We start from the raw sequence: 24,307 nt of genomic DNA on the forward strand, positions 1-24,307 counted from the left end.
GCTGGAGCACGTTTTTTTCCGTGTTCAGTTTGGACAAAGTGACATTTATTTTGTCAGCGAATATTAGTGTACTGAAAGTACAACAAATACTTCATAGAAAAAAAAGAAAAGAAAAACAAATCGAAATAATGTCGAAACAGTTTTGAAATATAGTCTCCTATACAAATACATCCCTACATTTAATTCTACAGATGTGAAAAAAAAACAATGACACTAATAAAACGTTACCATGTCATTCTTTCGTTTGCTTTTTCTAATTGGTAATAACTAAATAATGAATGGAAGTTATTTAAAATAATCATCAAAAAAAAAGATTTGTCATTATGATTCCTGTTGTAGATAAGCGTTTAGCTTTACAGTGTTTTTTATGGCAACCGTAGCTTTGTACCTTTATTATTGTTGAATCTGTCTTACTCTGAAGGGTTAAATTCACAGGTATTTCCTTCTGCTTTAAACACTGGTAGAAATCTTACTTAAAGTCCCTGTACATATTAGTATATTGAAGGGCTTCTATACTAACTTTGATGTTTGAGCTTCACTGTGCAGAATGATGTACATTGTCTGACACTAGAAGGCTGTTTTCAAATGCTAGAGGGAAAAGTTTATCTGTGCTCATCTTTTATTTTCTCGATTAGCCTCAGTTTTGGTTCAAACCTTAAAATTATTAAAATAATTTAAAGGAAAAGCAGCAGGTTGAGAAGCTGAAACATGTTATCGTTACATGAAAAAAGTGACTTAAATTATTATAAAAGAGTGGTCAGCTCATTTTCTGTCAGTCAACCTATTGATTAATCGACAAGGCATCATATATTATAGGTTCTATTATACAAAGATTTTAGTTTATAAAGTATAGCTGTCAGATAAATGTGATTTCACCATGAAATGTAGTGAACTAGTATAAGAAAAAGTATAAGTATAAAGTATCATGAAAAGAAAAGACTCAAGTACAAGTAACCTAGATTTGTAGTTTAGTACAGTACTTGATTAAATGTATACTTAGTTACACTCGACAACATTCAGTATGTTGTCATAATTTATGAAAGGTGGTGAACTTGTCGGACTTTAAGACCCGGGTTTGCCTGAGCGGTGTGCACATGTAGCTCGTCGATGGGCGCGCGCACGTCACGACACTCAATCTCAGTCAGATGCAGGGGCGCAGGGCAGACCACGCAACATCAACAACAGGAACAGGGTAAATGAAAATACCTATTTGTTCTGTTTGTAGTGGCTGCATTCATGTATAGATGTATCACCTCACTGCAGTATTTGTTCTTTTGTTGCTTACAACGCTTTTTAAAATAGTTTTTAGTCGCATATGCACTGAGGCTAACGGTTAGCCTGGCTTGGCTGGAATGTCAACAAGCCGTCAGACTAGCCGGATAGCTTGCTAGTTGGCTGCGAGGCATGCTAAGCTGCTACACAGTTGAACAGTTTCATGCCCGTTGCATGAACGTTTTTATTTAGAAGTCTGTTATCTGTTTCGGTTCCTGTTTAACTTCTGTCCTTAAGTACCCTGTGCACAGTTTCACAGACAGCTTCGACGAGGCAGTTTAAAGAGAGTTTAGCCGGCAGCCTGTGTGTTTGTGGTCTGCGCAGGTGCAATGGTCGTTTCCAGAGTCGGTGTTTGATCCTGACTCGCCCTTGTTTTTGTGGCGTAGGACTCAGACACTTTACCTGTTACATGAGTCATCAAACAAATGTTGTCTTAGGCTAATGTTTATGCTCTACTCTATGGCTGGCACCTGTTCATTTCAGTTTAAACAGGCATAGTACTACACAGTCATGAGTCAGAATTACTGTGTCATGTAGTAAACAACAAGGCTGTGGTCGTCTAGCCCAGAATTAGCGTCCTTACTTCAGCCAGAAACCTTTGGCAGACATCTTGGTCATTCACCCCTGTCATTGTGTCCTGAAACTAGTCAACCATTACACATCTCTCATAAGGCTTTCATTTGTTGCTGAAAAAGTTCATTTGAGGTTGAATGGAAATGTTGCTAGAACAGCAGTCTTTTCCCTGAGTAATCTTCACTGAATCATCAAAAAAGTCAAACCCTAGGTGGGTGGATGCGTGCTGAGTTTTTTTTTCTGAAAAATCAGAATCTTTCATTGCATTTTGCCTAATGGTGATCTGTATTTCTCTTTTGATTGTCCAGTAAATATTTGTTTTTGCCTTTATTTCTCTTTCTAGGTTAAATCCACCCTGGTCTGCCACCTGGTGTGGGGGGCTGTAACCCAGTGAGGAGGCCTTTCTGGGTGGGAGGACGCATGATGAGCGGGAAGAGCCTACTACTGAAGGTGATCCTGCTGGGGGATGGTGGAGTGGGCAAGTCCTCCTTGATGAACCGCTATGTCACAGACCGCTTCGACTCCCAGTCCTTTCACACTATTGGTGTGGAGTTCCTCAACCGGGACCTGGAGGTGGATGGGCGCCTGGTGACTCTTCAGATCTGGGACACGGCAGGTCAGGAGCGCTTCAAGTCCCTGCGCACGCCCTTCTACCGAGGCGCCGATTGTTGTCTGCTCACATTTGCTGTGAATGACCTGCAGAGCTTCCAGAACCTTGGCTGCTGGAAGAAGGAGTTCATGTACTACTCAGACGTTAAAGACCCTGAACGGTTCCCTTTTGTGGTGCTTGGCAATAAGGTAGACATGGAGCAGAGGGAGGTGGGGGAGGACGAAGCACGGGCTTGGTGTGAAGAGAACGGCTGCTGTCCTTATTTTGAGACCAGTGCTAAGGATGACACTAATGTCACAGCTGCATTTGAGGCAGCTGTCAGAGAGGTTCTGGCTGCTGAGGACCAGATTGACCATGCACTACTGAGTAGTACTATTGATCTCCATGGCAACCGCAAAACCTCTCGCACATCTTGCTGCTGATTGGTCAGGTGCGAATACACCTTGTCTTAATCTTTCTGGCTGAAACTTGCCTGAGGCAGTCAGATATTGTTTATGGTACACATACTGTAGGTACAAGGTACTGAGAACAGTATCCCCTTAAGATATGGTTAAGATACAGCTGCTCTGAGGAGGGCGGTGTCAAGGACTCATCTGGTGTTTAGATTGTTGAATTATTGCTCTAACCGAGGTACAGACACACTGTAACAGGCACACTCATCCTTTGTACTTTGTCTGCTTTCAGTAGAGTTGCACAAAATATTTTTACCCGGCTTAAGCTTTGTCTGCCTATGCAGGAGTTTTATCAAACAGTGCTTTCAAAGTTATGGTTTTAATCAAAATAATTTAAACTTAAATAAATACAGTGGAAGAGAGACACACCAGTCCTCTATTGAAGAGCACACTCTTTGGCACAGCAACTTGGAGTTGGTCTTGTTACTGCTCAACTTTTTGTCCATGAGCTTATTTCCAGGGTTTTAGAAGGACTGAATACAACATTGCCTTCTCTTTTAATTAGATGTGTTAGCAGTTGTTGGAGAGCTTGATTAAGAATTCCTGGCATCAGTATAATGACCAATACGATTCAAGGTACGAGGACGATAAATATTTGCTGCTCTCAAAAGGAAGATTCGCTTGTCTTCAATGCGAAGGGAATTGTGAGCTTTAATTTTACAGCTCTGACTGTAAGCATTGGGTACGGACTATTGTGGTGCTCTTATTCATTTGATTATTAGATTCATTACCACTGCACTTTTGTGTAGCCGGAGGTATCAGGTGCACGAGCCAGGCATTATCAGATCATATTTATTTCCTGTGATTTATGTACATGGGCCTGTTTTATTATGTAAGGTTCAGTGTTTCTCAAAGTTCAGAAATAATACTGCTGTTGTTGATAAACTGCTGTTTATATTTCTGAGAAGCACATTTCCACCTTCGACTTTTTATCTTTTTAACAGACTTTATTGTCTGATCTTTAGGCTTCTGCGTTTGATCAGGGGCTGATTTAAAATTCTGATGTGTAGATGAGGTTATAATTATTATAATTATTAACATTAATTTAGATAATTATGGCATGTTTGTAATCATGTGTCTGCCTTGTTGATTGCGTGGCAGGCCTTAACATTCCAGTCTTTTAGCTTTGCCTATTCTGAAGGTCTCCTGTCCTTTACTGATACATTACATACACGTGTGCTGTCAGTCTGTCACTCTAGGTCTCACCTGAATATGAAATAGCATGAGCACAAGGATAATGCTGTTACCACTAATGTGTGCATCACCTCTCCTGTCCATTCATACAGTATTGAATGAAACCTACAGCTGAGTATTCTGAAAAGTTGTTGACGTTTACGTGTGTAAATCTGGATGGTACTTTACTTTTATTTCAGTGTTTCTACACACCGGTTTACTTGCCACAGGTGCACTTGTATTTGTCCCTTTGGTTTTTACTTCCGTTGGCCAGAGGGCAGTGTTGTTTGCCTGTGTGCTTTTAGAAAATAATATGCCTCATATTCATTGCTTCAAACTGAGTTTAACATGGTTTAAATTCATTCTTATCAGTATTTTAGTTGCTGCTTGACAAATAATTTATATTGTGTCTCCTCTAAAAACCAAACCTGTTGCATAAATAAGATAAAATGTTTTCATCTTCTCACTGCACAAAGTCGCCATGGTTCTCATTATGGCCCTATGTTCTCATACAGCTTTCTGTTGTGTTAATGGTCTAGTGTAGTCTCTCAGCCTGAGATTGCATTATTTGCCTTTCAAGTCAAAAATTGCATCATATTTCAGTATGCACGCAGATTAATGGTGAACATTACAAGAGTTTCTCTGTGAAAGTGAAACCAATCCAATCAGGTACTGTCATATTTACTTTATTACATGTTTCTTTGTTTTAATGTAGGCCTATAATAACTAGCTTGTTTATGTGATCATGGTTTAAAGTTTTATAAGATGTGTTTGAGTAATGGCACTCTCAGCTGTGAACAGAGTCGGGCATTTCAACAAAATGGAGCTGTTAGCCTACATTAATTCAAAGCAATAATGAGGGCTGAAAGTGTATTATTTGTCAGTGTTAATGCTTTCTGGATTAAGCAGAATACCTTGTCTCTGTATTTACCATTACAGTTAAAATCCTGTCCAGATAATGTAGCCTACCACAGTGTTTACCTGAAATCTAACATCCCCGGGAATGAGTGGGTATTTACAAGCTGGTAGCATAACCCTACAGTATATTGTCCTAATGTTGCTGTCTTATATCACTGCAACCCAGTGTAATGTCAGTATTTTTTTAATGTTGCTGTAATATTTATGAATGTAAAAACTAATTTCTTTGGGCTGTCCATATTAATGGCTTATGTAAATTGCAAAGGGCATTCATTTTATAATAATGTACAAAAATGACAGTGAACGTCTGTTTCACTCTGTGCTCATCCCATGAGTGTGATTTAAGCTGTGTGAAAGTTAAGACTGTTCATCTTGATTATGTGTTGATCTAATGGACAACTTCCCTGTCTCCTCTTTTTGCACTACGGAAGATAAGACTGGTTGTGCCAACATGCTGGCAAAGCGGTGAATACTCTCCAGTGCTTGGCTACAAATAAAACATGCGACATACCAAATGGAGACACAATGTCATCTGTTGTTTTTGTGCCGATGCCTTGAAAATCCATGAAAGTACATGGCTTTCAAAATTACTTTCAAGTCTGAAAACAAAAGGTTTTTTTAAACTATTTTTAAAACTAAAATAGGTCACTCAAATTTACAAAAAACTAAAGTTTTCCACCTTTCTCCACCTTCGCTCACTTAACCATCAGGAACAAAAGCCCCAATATTTGCAGTAATAAGCAGCAATGTTAAAATTAAGCACTAAGATCATGAGTAAAACCGAAGTCTTCCGATTTTACCCCCAATACACACCTTGTTTGAGTTTCATCACACAAGACCTTGAATGTCATTGATTGACCAAGTATGTGTGGGACCCAAGAGACAGTGAGCGCTGTTTATTTCCACTTCATTAAAAAAGAATATCAAGCATGCACTGCAGATTTATTTTCCCTTCATTAAAAAGGATATCAAGCGTGCTCTGCATACTGTGAAATCTGACCGAGGCAGTCTGCCTTTCAAAATAAATGTTTTTAAATCTCTAACTGTCTAAATATTCAGACTGGTCAAATGCAGAACATTATAGGAAGTAAGCACAACATACTGAGATGGTGTGGCTCAGTAAAAAAAAAAAAAAAAAGTGCATTTGTAACATTTTACAACTTAAGATATAACATGCAATTACCTGTATTTTAATGCCAAAAAAATGAAGGGAATCAACTTAATTACTACCAACTTGTAACAAACTGGAGCAAAACAACATAACTTCATGACCAGCTCATAACAGAGAAGCTTATGCAGCAAAACTGGAGGCACTGTCAGGAGATGTCAGAAGTGTATGCAGGGTACGGAGAGCACAGCGTCCCCCCTCTGTCCCTCTGCAGCCTCCCGTATAGGTCATAGCCTCTCCTCTCCTCTTTCGCCCTGTGCCTCAGCCTCCTCAGGTACACCTGGTTCACAGCCAAGCGCAGGGAACAGTGCACCTGTGGACACAAGAGGAGAGAATACAAAACACCTTACAAAACACCTTGGCCCCTAGATATGGCAGGAAGCCAAGGATGGAGCACGAGTTGAACACCATGACACTACACCAGACTCTTTGCTTCCACACAGACTTCAAACAAATATTTTCAGAGGCACTCTTCACAAATACTTCAAAGAATACTCTTTTTATTATCAAATTATACCAACACAAAAAATAATCATCAAACAGCCAGCTGCCACTTGACAAATCCACCACTCACAGCTGGGTAAAGCTTCCACCAAATAGAATAATCTACTCATTATGTTGCAATAGGTTTTGTTAGTAATACCAAAGAGTACAATTAGTAAATACAGCTACAATAAGTAAAAAGAATTATTATACAATAACTACAACAAAATTCCTAAAGAATTAGAGATAAAACAAAGCTGTCCTATCTCTATAAAAGTACCTCAGTCATGCATTAACAGCAGGGGGGAGTCACACCTCAACAATGTGTTTTGCATCTAATAATACGAGGTTACTCAATAAGTTAGCACCTAGTGCTTTTTCCATCTCAAAATTATGAGAAACAATTTCAGACCATTCTAGATCAGATCTAAATAAGTAAGTCCCTTCGTCAGAAAGAAACTAGTCAAGATCATCTAAAATTCCTTCAGTTCCCTCACTCTGAATCCATCGTTTCCATTATTCGGGGGGAGGTGGCGGTCATGCAGCAGCATATGGATGCGTTGTGTGTGTGTGGTTGCCATCCTAGAAGAGCTGCATTGTGGCCTTAGAGAGGTCTAGCCCTCTCTTTGTCCAGGGGAGCCTCTCCCTTGACATGTAATATAACCCTTGGCAGAGGCTCGTAGCGCAGGTGGCCCCCAGAACTGGATCCTTATTGGCTAGCTTTCAAAACGGGCATGACTCCATTGTTGAGGCTTTTCTCCAGCCCGTGAGAAAAGTCCTGAGGTCAGCGTGAGACTGCAAATGCGTGCTTGTCTGCCACCATGGCAACCAGATGTGAGGGATGGTAGCCATGGTAACCTATAATCCCTACTCTCCGTAACAGCTGCATTATAGCTGTACGTGTTGTCAATTGGTGGTTATTTCTTGCATATGTTAATTGATTAGTTGAGTGTTATTATTTGACTGTGATGGGAAGCAGAAATTAATTTTAGACACTAACCTCAACAAGCAACAAAAACAATAATTTACAAATATATTGGTGATGTGGCACTGAAAATAATGAACAACACAGCAGAGAAACTTCACACAAAAAAAACAACAAGAAAAAGAAAAAGGAAATACAAAACAATAATATCCTTATAACAAGGAAAGTAAAAATATAAAGACAAGTTTTTTTTAAAAGTCCATGTGGTGGTCCTGTGCAGATGATGTGGAAAGAGAGAATTGTTGTTGACCCTTTAGACCCCTGTGTTGGTGGTGAAGTAGTGAGAGAGCCGACAGGAAGCTGGTGAGCCTAACACCGTGCACCTATCCCCTTTCTCCCCAGATACCGCAGAACCGCAAAGTTATAGGTGGTTGACACAGTATAGGTCAGCTATGGAAGGAGAAGCAGAGACAGGAAGTGTCAGAACACAAGTGAAGAGAAGAAAACTCCAAACTACAAATAAAAAATAAAAAAATTTGATTAACTGCTAATGGCATTAATTTGGTAGCTGATACCATCCGTATAACAGCCTCTGTAATGGAGCATGTGAGTATAATGGGTACACCATTTGCCTGTCTGGAAAAAACCCACCAGACATTACAGCATTAGTATGATGTTTGTATCAGCTGAGAAAGAGGAACAGAGAGCAATAGTACAAAAGTCATCAGTCATGGAGGTCTGAGATGCCTCGCCGCCTACACTCTGAGCGTCACTAAGTCGCATGAGCCATAACACTATTGTTGTACCCCACTGTGGAAGCGCAGCCAAATTGGCTCCGGCTGAAGCATGATCACTCACCAGAGCCAAGAGAGTGATGCCCGCTCCGGCAAAGGCAGCAATGTAGAGGTCATAGGTCATTTGATACTGAAAGGGAAGAGATTTACATTGGTGGTGATAGCATGTCTACTTCATTTCATGTCAGGCCAGTTGTAGAACGTGACTGCAGAGTCTGAATTATTTCCAGGCGTTTACCTCTCTGGTCTTGCAAACAGTGGACAGAGTCATACCACAAGCTTTCCCTGGCACTGCATTCCATGGCAGGAGCCCTGTTCAAATCAAGCGTAAAGGATAAAGCAGGTGTTACTCTATATTTTATTTTTCTCACTGTTTACAAATCCATGAACAGACCATAATAATAATAATAATAATTTTTCCATTTCCAAAATGTTCAGACTTCCCTAACTTGTCTGTGGCTGTTATCTCTAAGTCCATTGGTTCACACTGAAGATGTAAATCAGGTCCCAAATACATGCTCTCATTTAAAATAAAAATAAAAAGTGATAATGTCCTACAAAAGCTGGGCACTGTAGTAAATCGCCAACGTTACCAAAACATGAGTAAATAGCATTTGTTGGGGACTATTTTCAGCTGAGGATTAATACACATTCGATGAGCTAGTGAGTATTTACAGCAGCAGATGGGTGTATGTGGGACTTACTCAAAAACTACAGTACCCATGTTCATAGTAATGAAGAAACGTGTCACCCAGTGCAACTGTCTGGCTCACTGATGGACAACAATGGAAGTCTATGGGCGCTAGGAATAAGCTTTATCAGTCTTTGGCAACACAGGCAATACTTGTTGAAGGATCAATTCATTGTTGGTTTTTGTCTTTTCATGGGATTTGTAAACAAAAAGACATATAGAATATATAAAACAAAATTAATGTGGGAGGGCAGTAGCTTAGGCTGCCATGAAAGGGTTTCTTGTTACCGTATTGTCTTGCATCTACACACAGCTGGTTGATACTCGCCGGGGTCTCAGTCAGTACGTCGATGGTGTGGCAGGTGGCATCCATGTTGTAGAAGAAGTAGACAGGCAGGGCAGAGAAGGCAAACACCAACAGCCACAGCACAGCCAGTACATATGTCAACACTATAAACTGTACAAGGAGAAAGCAATTCACATTAGCAATATACAAATAAACATTATGGTGCATCATCATAATAAACTGATGCACATAAGTAATCTAAGAGAGTGTTTTTATGAGCAGTGACTCACTTGGTGACCACATTTACTTTTTTCTGATTAGCTTTACTTTACTATCTCACTCTCTGTTCTCCTCCTCTTTGAACCACTCAGTTTTTTTCCCCCTCAACCGCTCAAACACACACTGTATGCTTATCTTTGCATGTCCCCAAAGGTTTTTAGCAGCCTTAAGATTTTCGGCTCAGCACCCACCAGGGAGTGATATGTGTATTAATCCCATCCAATCTCTCCAATCCCCTTTACTTGTCCCACTCTGGGCCCTCTCACCGAGGAGCTGAGGCAGCGGCCACACATGGTGCTCCTGAACTCTCCAAAGGTTTGCTTGGCAACACTGGTGGTGTAGAAGCCCTCAGCCAACAGCACGATGCAGTACAGGAAGAAAAAGGAGGCCAAACCATAGATGACATACTGGAAATATTGAATGCTGAGAGGGAGAGGAAAGGGGAAAAGAAAACAGTCAAAATTCAGGGTTACAGAGAATTCAGATCTTCAAAATAGACACTACAACACCAAAAGAATCCCATGGGGAGGTTAAGAAGATGTCACTCTAATGATGGAAAAGCTAAATTTTACTACTTACATGTAGGCAAGGGTGATGTAGTCCTGAAGGTTACGGGCAAAGTAAGTCTCGATGAGTCTCTCTGTCTCTGTGAGTGCCTGGTGCCCACAACCACAGAAGAGGGCAATGCCAGAGAAACACAGCAGTGTGGCGACCAGGGAGCAGTATGGCACCCCACCCAAACAGCGCATACAGCAGTCATAGCAACCTGTGAGTCACGACATACCATTAAGGTCAGGACACATTATTATCACTAATGCTATATGAAGAGTACACAGAAGTACTCTGCTCCAATGTACAAATGATGCACAGCAGAATATCACTCCTTTCCTGTAAAGGTAACTCTGGTGGTCGCATTTGCCTTGCTTTTGAAGCATCCCTCTGAGATTTTTGCCTCCATCCCAATACAATGAATGTGAAATGGATTTTGCTTGTGCTGCTCCAAACTAGGGGTTGCTACTAAAGAATATTTTCATCATTGATTAAGCTATTATTTTTTGGTCTAATAATCTCCACAAAAAGTGATTAAATGTCTACCGCAGTCTCACACTCTGAGCTCAAGATGACATCTTCGGAAGTCTTGTTTTGTGCGGCCAACAGACCAAAACCCAAAGATATTTTGTTTACAATGAAATAAAACAGAGAAAAGAAAATCCTCAAGCTGGAACCTGGAAATAGTTTTTGCTTGACATTTAACGAAAACAATGTATTGATTATCAAAACTGTTGGACATTAATTTTTCAGTGGATCGATACAGTATATTCAACAACTTCTCCTCTATCCAGAAGCAGTTTCCTTGTTATGCTGGATAATTCACAGAACACACTGTCAACAGTTTTTGTTGTGACTGTTTCTTTAGTAGAAAGTAGCTCCCACAAACAAAAGTGTACAATCAGGTTGGACTAACAGGAACACTGTTGTTTTTTAATGGTGTGGACGGCTTACAAAATTCCATTGAACAGGGGTGATGGCAGAAGTCTGCAGAGATGGATATCCTCAAATCTGAAGCTGAATCTATCTGCATACCTAGATAACACTAGGGGTAGGTGAAGTTTGAACCAACTATTTAAAGAAGATTTGCTACTTTGTACTATGCTACTTCATCACTATGGCTCAAGCTGCAGCTGTAACGTTTAGTTCACTTGGTAAAGCTCTGCATTCTCCCTAATAGTCATGTGCTGCTTGAATGGATGCCAAGGGCAAAGGGCATGGGGATGTGTCTGCTCTGACCCCAGCTCACACCCTGACTCCATTCACCACCCAGCATGGAGAGTGTGAGAAAAAGGGGGAGGACGGAGAGGAGAGACAAAGTGAAAGAGAGAGAGGCTGCTTTTGTGACTGGAGAGACAACAGTCTTTGTCCCACAGCATCATGGGGGTACAAGGGCCACCAATGTCAAGCAAACAAAGACCAGAGGCACCTCTACGCCTGACACACACACACTCATGGACTTCCTTCTGGGCTAGACACAGGAACAAGAAGGAGATAGTGCGGAGGCTGTCTGCACTGGGAGAGGATGGAGGGGGGGAAAAAAAGATAATCTATAAACAAACAATGCAACTGTGTGCATGTGTGCCATTACACGCTTGCATGCATGCATCCACACAGACACACACAATGGAAGCACACTGACTGTGGTTGGTACCATTACAGTAAACACAGATGGCAGGAGGGGCAAATAGATAGCTCTTTAATTGAACACATCTACATGGCAGTGTTGACTGTCTGTGTGTCAGGGAGAGAGAGAGGCAAAACTGTGATCACTGCCATTCAGACAGTACTATAGCATGGAAGAGGGAGTTTAGCCAAAAGCACACAGTTATTTTGAGTATTGTTAAATTAGAAAGGAACATAATTAAAGTAGGGCAAATACACATAGTTACCTCTATGCACACAAAGAATTATAGTCACCACAAGTACAAGTACACAAGTAACAGCGCGCACATAATCCAGAGCTTTGGAGCATCTTACAGTCGCGCCTTCAGATACACCTTGTACCAATTAACTAATTAATGACATCACCAGCCTGAGCAAACAGCTGAAGGATCTGAACCGAGGCAGCCCCCCCCCCCCCCCCCCCCCCCCAGTCTCTCCACTGTGACTCAAATGAAAATACAGGTCTAGTTCTGCTCGAAAATGCAGAGCCCAGGCCAAGTTCGTCTCTTTAAAAATTGAGAAAGATTGCGACCGAAAGCAAATGCGAAGGGGCTCCTCTGAATGTAGCCCTGCCATTTCAAGCATGAAATAAATCTCATCATATCAGTGGAGCATCAGCCGGTGAGTAGCCGACCTCTAAACTGACACACACACACACACAAAAAAAAAAGCTTAATAACTTCTGATGCTCTCTCACAGTCCCATTCTTATCAGCGTGCAATCACATAAAATAAAATACAGATTTGATAATAAGAAGTATCCTATCTGCTAAAGGCTAATACAGTTAGATTCTAGTTGGCAGGAGTTTCTTACCCATGTCTGGAAGGATGCGTTCAGGACTTGTTGGCTACACTGCTGCCTACACTGCAGCTGGTCCGCTGATGATATGCGCAACTTGTCTTCGGCCCCCGTATATCAATCTCAACTCGCTTTCTGTTCCTACAACAATGGACAGACCCGCCGATGACTGCAAGTGCAATCTTAAAGGAACAATGTTGCTTTTCAATTAACTTCAAGGCGGAGAATAATGAGGAGTTCAAGGTTCTTGCGCTTGTAGAAATTTACTTAGTTCATTGTTGACGCATATTTGCATTTAGACAGCAACTTGCAACTTCTTATGCAGATACAGAAGAGGGAAAGTTACATTTTTGCCCCATGGAAAAAATATAACTTTTCCTCTGTGAGTAGTTGGTCATTCAAACCCTAAGGTTTTCAATCCCTGGTTCGCCGAGGCCTTTTGTTTTGTTATTTTCAACCTGAAAAATATAACCAAGTGAAGAGCAGCTCATGTATCATGCAGAGTGGGATTGATCTCATGTCTGTATGTCTAAGAACAGCGAAGGTGATTTGTCTGAGATTAAAACGCCATCAATATTAGCCTGTGGACAGTCAGGTGATGCTCTCCAGACTTAGGAAATTGTCAGATACTATCTGTTTGACTGCAGTCGCTGAGATATGGTACTGAACAGAAAAGATCTGACATCACAGCTGGCGAAACAGATATGTGCTTTATCGTTTATCTCTTAAATGGGCCTATTGAGTCCTGGAATGTTCCTTTTTAAAAGCAAGCTTCAAGTGGCATTCACAGACCATGAATATGTGGAAAGCTCAACTTTTGATAAATTTAGATAGTCTTCATAGCTTCTTTGATTAAAAAAGATCTGGTATGTCAATTAGCCTGGATTGTTATGTCATTTGTGATCATGAAATCCCTGATGTGTATTAGAAACCGTCCACTGGGTATTTGGGTCGGTGCCAGCTGGTTTCCTTGTCCATGTCAGCTCATGCAAACTCTTAACCCCCTATCAAATGTTGAACTTGGGAAAAAAATGAATTGATTGAAATAAAATGTGCTGTGAGTGCAGCAGAGCAGCATGCAGCATGGAAACATCACTGATATCAGAGGCCACCTGACTGTGGCGGAGCGAGAGACTGTCCTCTGATTCATCTCCACCCTCTGGCAAAATACCAGGAATAAAGAGCCAGATTTGGCTTCATCTTTGTCCAGTAGATGGCAGGCTTTCTCCTGCCAAAGCGTTTGCACAGCAGCAGGCACATCAACACTTTTATCCCATAATACTACAATTTTTAGAGAAACATCAGCTTTGTCTGGAACTGTCTCTAAACATGACGCTGTGAAAACCACAGTTTGCCAAGCGGGTCAGAAATGTCTCCATTGAAAAACTCCAATAGGCCTATTCTTTAATATTAATTTGTACATGATGTAATCTAATGGAGCCTGTAATTCCTTATGTAAAGATGCTGTTTAATTTGTAATTTTGTTAAGGGGCTCTTTATTTCCTCTCAGTTAATGTAGTTAGTCTCAAAGTACAATCCTATTAGATTATTTATTTTTCAGCTGCGAGCTCACAAATCCTCAGAGAGACACCACTCATGTTATACAAGCCTTGTTCTCCACTAACCAGATTGTTGTACATAGTGTTTTACAAGCTCTGACTCTTGGCTTTCCTTCTATCCTCTAACAAAGGTGTATCTGAAAAAGATCACTGAATAGCGTATGATACTGTAAAGATTAAAAAAAAAAAAAAAATGTTTTCTAAAACAATTACCCTGCCCTGTTTGTAATTGTGTGTTCACAGATTTGTGAGCATATTTTTCCCTGACTCACTCGTACTTAATGCGTCACTTAACCTGGTTTGATATCTCAATTGTTCCCGAGCCTACAAATGTATCAGTAACACATGAGAGCAAATGCCTTTTGTAAAGATTTCTTTGAACGCAGTATGATTTCACTCCAAACATCTGTCATCAAAACAACAACGCTGTTGGGTTACTGGGTGCAGTACAGTCGGTTTCCTGCCTTTTGGTTGTCATCCAGCGCTGTGGGTGAGAAGCGGTGCTATCGGGTAACAGGTGTGACGCGGTCACTTGAGATGTGCCCTCCCTCTGCCGCCTCTCACCTGTCCACAGTCGCTCCCCGCCTCCTGTGGTTGTCTCAGAGCTGAATTTTCTTCTTGAGAGACTTTCATCACCTCCCCACTGGAGGAACATTAAACCCTTTTGTGTGTCTAAATAGTTTAGATTCCCCATCACTCAGAGTTAGAAATTTGAGAAAGGCCCAATCAACTTAGCAGACCATTACTTCAGCCTTCTTCTGGCTTCAGTGGTCATAATCCCTAAAGATAATGACTGTAATACTGGTATTTAAGCAATGCCTTGCTGTGATAGGCTCTATCTTAGGGTGGGTAATACTGAAGGCATCATGCAATTATGGTGTTCAAAATTTTTCTACAGAAAGTATGTGGAACAAGTCTCCTCTGGAAACTTCAAACACTTTACTTATCAGATCACCTTTTATTTGCCTTTCCGGTAGCTTACAGGGATCTTTATCAGAAAATGGATCGACTTTATTCCCACAGAATTTAGCATTTTTGCTGTTGACAGATGTTTGAACACACTGTGTATCAGAATAATTCAACAAATTTGATAATTAAAATGCAAGAAGCCTTTGACAAATATTCCGAATACATTTATTTCACAGGCTGAATTTATCCTTGACAGTGTGTGAGCGAGGATTATGCACATTGCTTGTTTTATTCTGTTAGTCATCACAGTAATATTTGTCTTTGTGCCTGAACGGAATCTTATTCTCTTCAATGGGCCCCCTCTTGTTCTGTCTTAGACGACTTCTTCTCCTCTGCTTCAGGTATAAAATGACTGTCACCACGAACAAGCATGTGGATGCCAGCATTAAACCCAGGCCTGCTAACAAGGTCAGTTGAGCGGCTTTTGGACTCTCTAGCTCACAAATGGGGGCCCTTGAGGGAGTTTGAACCAAGTCAGGTGTTCCTGCCCAGGTGGGTGGTCTGTCCAAGTGGCAGGGCTCCATGCTGTCATTGACCAACAGATTAACCCACACAGTGCTATAAAGTGGAATTGGTTTCCCCCCATCTCTGACCACAATGAGCAGGTGATGCATTCCCAGGTCCTTCTGTAGAAGTTGCTGAGCTAAGGTGATGTTCCCTGACCTTGAGTCCACCTGGAAGGGGCTGCTGTTTTGCACTGGCTCTGGCGCCACAACGGTGTATGTAATCTCTGAATTCAGCCCTGAGTCCTCATCGATGGCATAGATCTTTGTCACCATGGTGCCTGCCATTGCAGAAGGAGAGACAGTCAGGCATGAGGAGTTGCTGCTTGGAAGGATCACTTTTGGCTGGTTGTCATTGATGTCCTCCACAAAGATAGTTACCCTGGCACTGGATGTCAAAGTGAGCAGGTGCCCATGATTGCTGGCCAGCAGGTACAGTTCATAGCGGTCCTCTGTCTCGCGGTCCAAGCTGGTGGTGGTGCGAAGTGTCCCCTGGGTGTTATCCACAACAAATGGTCCACTGCTGTTTACAACATGCAACTCTGTGTTCCCATTCTCCCCTTCATCTGGGTCTGTCACCCCGACCCTCCCCACCTGGGCGAACGGTGGTACATTCTCAGGGATGAAAAAGATGAAGTGAGGAGTTAGAAAAACGGGTGCATTGTCATTCTGGTCCAGAACACGAACGGTTACTGTGGTCACGGACTCCAAGGGAGGAGAGCCGCTATCTTGTGCAAACACAGTGAGTTTGTGTACCCCCTGCTGTTCCCTATCCAGAGAGGCTGACACACACAGTTGACCTGTCACTGGGTCAATGTTAAAGATGGTAGATGTGTGATTGTCCAGCTTGTAGGTCACCCTACCGTTGTGCCCGCTGTCTGCATCTGAAGCTGAGACCTGCAACAGTGGCATTCCTGGCTCGTTGTTTTCCTCCACCTCCAGCTGGTACTGAGACTGGAGGAAATGTGGAGCATTATCATTGACATCTGCCACCAATACCCGGATAACATGCTTAGAAGGAATGATCACAGACGCCTCACCTGATCTCCTATGCACTACCACAGAAATATGATGTTCCCTTTTCATCTCATAGTCTAGGGGCTTTGATGTGGAAAGTAGATATTTGCCATTCTGTGGGCTCAAAGTGAAAGGCACTTCGCCCTCAATGGCAAGAGATGAGCCTTTAAAGTTGCTGTCACCCTCAAGCTCCAAGACAGCTAAAACAGTGGGGGGTTGGTTCTCTGGTAACACCATAGTCTGGTTTTGATGCTCCGCTATGAACCCGATCTTGATCGTCAGGTCTTGGTTCACCATGGGGAGCACGGATACAGTTACCTGAGTGTCTGCTGGGGGGCAGTGATGACCGCTCGCTAACACTTTCAACACCAGCTCCTCCGAGTTGTCACTACGGAGGTCCTGCGTTAGTCTGATGTACCCAGTGAGGCTGTCGAGACTAAAGAGCTTCTTGGCCCACTCAGAGACTTTGGGACTGAGGGAATAAAGAATGGCAGCGTTCGGGCCTGAATCTGGGTCTGTGGCTCTGACCTGAGCAACCAACATGTTCTTCGGGGAGTCTCCGGGGATGGTGACACTGTGTGGGCTGTCAGAACTAAAGCTTGGACAGTTGTCATTAACATCTGTCACTGTGACTATTAAAGTTGCTGTAGCACTTAAAGGATCTGCGCCGCAGTCGGTGGCCACCAGCGCCATCCGATACTGGTCCTGAGTCTCTCTATCCAGGGCTGTTTGCACAACCAGCATGATGAAAGGCCCATCTGCTTCAACTTTTAAACTGAAAACTCCATCAGAATCTTCTAGGTGGTACAGCAGCTCTCCATTAAGGCCGGCATCCCTGTCCTGAGCCTGGTCATCCAACAAGTAACTGGTGCCTACAGTCACGTCCTCAGACACCTTCAGGTGTATTTCACTGTTTTCAAAATGAGGTGCATTGTCATTGATGTCCTCTATGATCACAGGAAACTGTATAAGGTCTCCCGAGGGCCTCACGATGGCATTGTGTATAATAATGCATTCCTCAGCTTTTGTCTCCTCGGGGCAGAGGGCCTCACGATCCATCTTTTGCTCAGTGGTGTAGAAATTCCCTGTGTTTGTATCCATCCACAGGTACTCCTGGGTCAGCAGCTGGTACGGAGGTGGAAAGTGTCCACTAAGTGACCCGGCCAGAGTACCAGGCTCCTGTTCCTCTGGGACAGAAAACCAGACGGACCCACATATGATCTGCCTAAGATGGAACAAAAGCAGCAGATTCTGACGGAGAAACAAACAAGCAGAAGTATTTTTTATTTTTTTTATATATATATATATATATATAACAGTATTTTTCATGTTTTGGTGGTGATTTTGCAGCCCTATTATTGCCCTTCACTCTGACAGAGTAGTTTTTCCAGGTGGTTTAAACTTCATGCCTCAGTGAGCTCTTTTCAAAGCAGGCAACTGTACAATGAAGGTAATGTGATGCCCCTCACTTATCTCCAACCAATTACACTCACATACAAATAAAACACACACAAAAAAAATCAAAAAGTAAATATCAAAGCATTTACTTGGTGTTACAAATACATGCCATTTGCATATATTTCTACAGTTTAACAAATATTTCATACTGTCATATATTTGATGATTATACACATTGTTTTTCTTTTTAATTTTTAAAGGGTTGTGACTTGGCACCATTGTTCATAAAGCCCAACAGCTGACATTAGGTACATTTATATTTTTTTTGAAACTGCACAGTAAAGAATAACATTCCAGTTATACCCTTTCACTCAATCAGAAACACAGAGACCATAATCCAGTATCACCAGAGTGGATAGTTCTTGCTTTTGACTCACTGACCTGCAATAGTCCAGCCCAGTTCATATTATCAGGAGTCCCATGGCCCATTGCCCTGACACATGTTACCCTAGTTCCCCGGCAGCAAGTGAATGCTGAGGAGAGAGGGAGCAACCTAAACTTGCACAGCTGAAAGCATGATTCATTACATGCCCCTCCCACAACACTTACCTTGTGTGTCAGACTGACAAGTCACAGGAACAACAGGTTTACCTGCATGAGCTGAACAAATGTTTTTGGAACAACTCATGCATTGCTGAAGAATAAAAAAGGAAGCCTGAGGATTATATATATCTTGCCTCTAAACTATACAGGAAAGGATTAATGTGCCAATACCTGATGTGTTTACACACCTATTTTTATTGACACACCTGTCGCCTGTTTTATTCTCCTCTGTCCTGTTTATAACCCTAGAGATCAAATTAATATAATTAACATCAATGAGAGTGTTAGCAATGTTAAAAGGTTCTTGGGGGATGTAAACTGGTAGTTTCTTCATTAGGTAAACTTCATTGGGGAAGTCAATTTTAGAGGTATATTTCAGAGGTAAATATTTTAGCCCACTCTTTACAGAACTTCATTTCATGCTTCTTTACTTTTTGCTTAACTCAAAGTTTGAACTAAGGACCTTTTACTTGTAATGCAGTATTTTAAACTGTCTAAGTTTTACTTGACTACCACTACCACTGGTAAACCAAGGCTACTTGACTGAAAATTGCATGATATAGCCCAAAGACATGCACATCTGCTTTTGGGAGAAGGAATCACACTTGGGGGACCTCTATCGACAGAGTAAAGTACTGCACCGACTACAGCAGAATTATAGGCTCCTCTTTAAAGCTTTAGTTTTCTGACATTTGGAGAAGGAGCTTTTTTTTTTGTTTTGTTTTTTTTTGTTTTTTTATTCAAGTAGGCTAGGCTTCATTTCCTGGCTACTATGCAACCAGGGGCTTGGGTATAAATTGATCGAATCAAAAATGTAAGTAAATAAAAATATCCAAAAAGACTGCATTAATTGTAAGATGATACAAAGTCTTTACGTGAATCGATCGTCAGAGTTTGAATTCTTCAATAAAGCTTATTATCTTTGAGGTCCTTTTTTTTTTTAAATAAAACCCCTTTGTTGCCGACTGTTTGTGCCAAAAACATGATAAATCTATAATGAATACTAAACGGGGGAAATCAACTTTTAAAGTCTACACAAGTTTTTTTTTTTTGTTTTGTTTTGTTTTTTTTTAATTTGAAGACATGGAACAAAAATGTAAGCCTCAACCGGAGTTGCATAACGGCTTATTACTGTCTGTCTCATTTGCGTCTGGGTTTCTTTTCAACTTTCCGCCCACTTTTTTCCACTTAGAGCAAAACCTCTGAGGTTTTCTCTTGCTCCGTGAGCTGATTGGCTGCTGCGATCCGCTAGTTGAGCGGGTCTGGAGGACTTTTATAATAAAACTACAGTGCTGCCTGTCAGCTTTAAACCGCTCCGAACCCTGACACGCAGCACAGGCTTGCCGGCGTTTTACTCCTCTGTTCCAGCATGTCTTCACACATTACCACAGGTGAGTGCTACGGCGGCTTGAACCATTAGTTTTAAATGATGATACCGCTGATGATGATGATTATAGGCCTATAAGAAACAACTACCACCAGTATAATGCTTCCCAGAGAGGCTGTGACATATATTTCACTCTTTTTAAAATTTCACACTCGCTTAATCCTTGTTAATATATCTCATGGGGTTGTTGCCAATGAAAGCCACAGTGAGCAAGTGAGCAGGTTTAAAGCCTGCTATACTTTATTTATACACGTTTCTACCTCCATGTTCTCCTATTTGTTGGTATATTTAGAGCACATGTTTGTATTTTCTATACAACCCCCCCCCCATTTTTTTATTTTTATTTCTGTCATATCTTGAATGATGTATTCTGTGATAACTTACCAAACACTGAAGTTTTTGAATATATGAATACATATATTCTTTCTGTATCCTACTACATTTTGCTAAAGCCTCCCCTGAGCCTATTTCTCAGGAGACTGTTAAAGTTCACCTTAGCCTATTGAAATGACTGTGATATAACTGTGGGTAAACTGAAGGTCTGTTGATGCTGCATGTTATTTTATAGTTGTGCATTTATTCAAGGAATGGCCAAAAGTGTAGTTTAATTGTAGCCTAGAGCACAACATTTAGATTTAAACTGTAATAATTTTGCATCATAGTTTGCAGACCAGTTGTTTTATATGCCTCATGGGCTGTTAAGTTTATTTTCACACATCAAGTTATCTGACACAGCCCACTGACATAAACTTTAAGAGTAGGCTTTTTCTTTTAGCTTTTATTTAATTTCCTTTTCACCCACACAGTATTTGTAATAAGTATATTTCTCTTACAGGAAAATGTCCTAGATGACTGACAAATGATTGTTTTATTTCAAAAATATTTTAAATCCCCTGAACTAAACCAGGGCTTTTAAAGATGATTTGACCTTGATGTATAAATATATATATTTTTCATTCGTATCACAGAGTAATTTACTGCCTGTCAATCCTCAATTGTGCTTTCTGAAATAACCTTAGATGATCTGACCATTTTCTCTCAGTGAAGTAATGTGATTTCTTTCCAACTGCTGTCACATTTTCCGCAGACTTGGAGCAAGAACTGGGCGAGTTGCTTCAGGAGTTCCAGGATGTGGTGGAGGAGCTGAAGGCCCCTCCGCAAAGCAAACCACATGCTTACCAGCGAGTCCTGCAGGAAGCCAAAAGTCGCACGGGGCTTGGGGACGACAGCGGAGTGGAGGACTCTGATTACAGTGAGTAATAGACGAACAGGGACACTGTGATTAAGATGTAATGTTTTTTTAAAAAAAGAAAAGCATAGGGAAGGAAAGACTGCATCATTTATTGATGAATAAGGTCGTATGAAGGCCCCATGGGTGGCAGTGGAGCCCCTTTATCAGCCCAAACAACTGCCGCTTGACACTTTTAATTTGCATGAAACTAGCGGTCACATCCCTGTACACTTCTATTAAAGTGGATGTTTTGCTCATGACAATAGCTCTGTACTGGAATGAACTGCAATTATGGATAACCCATCTTTTGTAATTGTCTTTTTTTTTTTTTTTTCCTTTATTTGTTGTTGCCGCTGTTGTGTGTTTGTTGACGGTTAGGAGATAAAAGAAGAAAGTGTATTTCTCTACTCCCATGTGTCGTCATTATTGAAAGTATTTTGGCCCCCTAATGTTTCAACAGGCAAGCTGCTTTCAAAAGCTGACACATGGGAGCCGCTAACAGCGAACAGGCGTTTACCTTCACTTTACTGCACGTTATTATCATTATGTGCAAGTCCTGCATTGTATTACAATTACTGTCATTGTTGTTGTTCATCATTTGCATGGGCTGGCCTTAGTGCTTGTCTTCTGTTTATTATCTCCACTCACTCCCTCCTTGCACCCCCCCACCCCCCTCTCCTCCCCACCCCTCAGGCAGCGAAGCTTCTTTGGGAAACAGTTTGAACACCAGCGAGGAGGAGCTTCACACAGCAGGAATAACGCTGGCACCGAAAGGTACTAGAGGCTTCCATCACCCTATCTCTATCCAAGATAGCCCTCGTTCTTACAGTGATCACTATCACTTTTGCTCTGATCACTATCACAGCCACACAAAAACTCTACATTAGGCCCAGAGCTCTTTTGTTTTTACACAACAAAGCGCCTGCCGCTGTGACTGTCACGTCTCAGCCCCCCTCTTTTCCACGTCTCCTGCAGAGGTTGTTTGTGATGTTATGTGGTGGTGAGAGTGGCTCAGGTGTGTGTGTGTGTGTGTGTGTGTGTGTGTGTGTGTGTGTGTGTGTGTATGTAAATGAATGGGAGCTACAGTATGTTGTTGCATACCGATGCACTGACTACTCGTAAATCTCAATGGATGGAAACAATAAGTTGACCAGGTGTCATTCACTCTGTGTTTATCCAGAGTACCTTACCTTACATATGTACAGCAGAGATCCTGGTGGGATCCATCAAACTGTCCAGGTTTTACAGCTTTATCTCCATTTGTAGAAAAGAAGCTGAAAATGTTTTGGCCAGTCCAAAAGCAGCTTGGTTCATATGTAATTCTGGGACTTAGATTAGTTTTCAGCTTTTGGTCCAAAGGAAATACCACTGAACTGAGCTGCATTTCTCCACAAAAATGTTCCATTGCTGTTTTTTTTTCCTATAGTTTCTCAAATTCCACTTCTTTCTGTCCTCTCTCTGCAGCCAAGCTGGGAGACACAAGGGAACTTGAGAGTTTTATCGACATGTTGGACCGGGAACTTGCTGGTGTGTATTTAAGGGAATTACACCCACTATCACTCAATCTTTTCTTTATTCCTTTTGTACTTAAGCTGACAAGCCAGCCGGCTGCAGTGTGTCATGGTGGCGGAGACGCTGACGGAGTGCATGTTTTGTTGCACATTGAAAAACAATGTGCATACTAGTAGCCGCCTTGTTTCTACCCTGTACTACACACCCCCCCCCCCCCCCCCCCCCCCGTTTATCTCTGAGCACCTCTTGTGTGTAAATGCCATGTCTGGGGACTCAGGTGGACTATCTACTCGCCCTTTAGTGATAATAGCATACTTGACTACATAAGCATTATGATCCTGCTATCAGCTCTAAAGCAGTGGTGTTTCAGAGGCCCGTGAACACCTATGTGTCCCTGCACACACACACAAACCAGAACCAAGAACAAAACATGCATTCTGTGCTATCTGTGGTCTCAGCACAGAGAGAATTAATGTTATAAATTAATTGTAACTGCCTCTGTATCTTTACAAGGCTTACTTATTAGTCTGTGCATGTTTGTGTGAGTGTTAATATGCCCGTGTGCTTTTTCTCTTATTCTGGCTGTCTGAGCTTTTGTAGTTTTCTCTCTCCCTCTCTTGCAGAGATGTGAACAGAGAGAGATAGCGAGCCACAAAGAGGGGAGGGGGGGGGGACAGAAACAGGCCGGGGGCGACATGGCTGGCTACTGCCGAGCAGACAGGCAGATCTACACCAGAGCAGATCTGAGGGAGTAAATGCTCCCCTGGCTGCTCCAGGGGAAAAGGTTACCATCAGAAATTAAAAGGGCACTCCATTCCAAAATGCAAGAACACCCTCAGACCCCTGGCAACGATGGGCTCAGCCAGCAAGATGACGTCCCTGCAGGATCAGATCCAAGATGTGTAACATATTCTTGAAACTAGACAAAGCTTCCATCTGTCCGGGCATATGAAAAAACGCTGCCTAGAGTACAGAAAGCATGTTTATGCCACGTTTGAAATTCCCATAAGTACTATGCTAGTAAACGGCCCTAAATTGTCAGTGCCATATTTTTTTTTAAAGGAGGCTGATCTTTGTCTTGTTCACAATTACAGTTGGCACTTTAGGTTTTAACTAATTTCAAGTCCAAGGGGTTCAGATCTGCTGTGTAATATCAAATACCATTTTTTTTTAATGCTGATGTTTCCAGTGTACAGTTCTTGTGAATATTCTTTTTTTTAATATAAATTGTTGTACAGATCAATGCACATATAAATAAAGCAAAATTTTGATTTTATTTTGTACTACAATTCATTTTTTGTTTAATAGATTTAATCTGGTTCCAGATTCATCCGACACACAAACATAGTGTTCGTGTGTCGGATGAATTTGGAAGAAAATACCAGAACCAGAAACACAGTCTTTGTGTGTAGGATCGATGTTGAAAGTTTGTCACTTTTCTTGAAAAAAAAAAAAATACTCCTAACTGTAGTGACAACAAAATATATTCAGT

General features: G+C 41.5%; 4 protein-coding genes across 5 annotated transcripts; 2 read left to right on the plus strand and 2 right to left on the minus strand.

The window, feature by feature from the left end:
* Positions 1 to 1,130: 1,130 nt before the first annotated feature.
* rab9b (RAB9B, member RAS oncogene family) lies at positions 1,131 to 5,517 on the plus strand. Its single transcript, XM_056383095.1, has 2 exons — positions 1,131 to 1,192; positions 2,189 to 5,517. The coding sequence occupies exon 2, from the start codon at positions 2,266 to 2,268 to the stop codon at positions 2,875 to 2,877; it is 612 nt and encodes a 203-aa protein (XP_056239070.1). The 5' UTR covers positions 1,131 to 1,192; positions 2,189 to 2,265; the 3' UTR covers positions 2,878 to 5,517.
* A 1,127-nt stretch (positions 5,518 to 6,644) lies between these two features.
* plp1a (proteolipid protein 1a) lies at positions 6,645 to 12,793 on the minus strand. The gene is made up of 7 exons (XM_056383094.1): positions 12,652 to 12,793; positions 10,204 to 10,390; positions 9,891 to 10,047; positions 9,348 to 9,516; positions 8,607 to 8,680; positions 8,433 to 8,498; positions 6,645 to 8,024 (listed from the first exon to the last, which is right to left on the minus strand). The coding sequence occupies exons 1-7, from the start codon at positions 12,653 to 12,655 to the stop codon at positions 7,944 to 7,946; spliced, it is 738 nt and encodes a 245-aa protein (XP_056239069.1). The 5' UTR covers positions 12,656 to 12,793; the 3' UTR covers positions 6,645 to 7,943.
* Positions 12,794 to 15,312: 2,519 nt separating this feature from the next.
* Positions 15,313 to 19,143, minus strand: pcdh20 (protocadherin 20). Of its 2 annotated transcripts, none has more exons than XM_056383548.1 (2): positions 18,524 to 19,143; positions 15,313 to 17,935 (listed from the first exon to the last, which is right to left on the minus strand). In XM_056383548.1, exons 1-2 carry the CDS (start codon positions 18,569 to 18,571, stop codon positions 15,401 to 15,403), a joined length of 2,583 nt encoding a protein of 860 aa, XP_056239523.1. In that variant the 5' UTR covers positions 18,572 to 19,143; the 3' UTR covers positions 15,313 to 15,400. The 2 variants fall into 2 exon arrangements, with proteins under 2 accessions (XP_056239523.1, XP_056239524.1); XM_056383549.1 differs by having other exon boundaries at positions 15,313 to 17,909; positions 18,524 to 18,602.
* Positions 19,144 to 19,906: 763 nt separating this feature from the next.
* si:dkey-27i16.2 (regulator of cell cycle RGCC-like) lies at positions 19,907 to 24,091 on the plus strand. Its single transcript, XM_056383550.1, has 5 exons — positions 19,907 to 20,076; positions 21,160 to 21,324; positions 21,997 to 22,077; positions 22,768 to 22,830; positions 23,439 to 24,091. Exons 1-5 carry the CDS (start codon positions 20,055 to 20,057, stop codon positions 23,444 to 23,446), a joined length of 339 nt encoding a protein of 112 aa, XP_056239525.1. The 5' UTR covers positions 19,907 to 20,054; the 3' UTR covers positions 23,447 to 24,091.
* The last annotated feature ends 216 nt before the right edge of the window (positions 24,092 to 24,307 follow it).

The sequence above is a fragment of the Seriola aureovittata genome, chromosome 8, assembly GCF_021018895.1.
Source record: "Seriola aureovittata isolate HTS-2021-v1 ecotype China chromosome 8, ASM2101889v1, whole genome shotgun sequence".
NCBI classification, from domain to species: Eukaryota; Metazoa; Chordata; class Actinopteri; order Carangiformes; family Carangidae; genus Seriola; species Seriola aureovittata.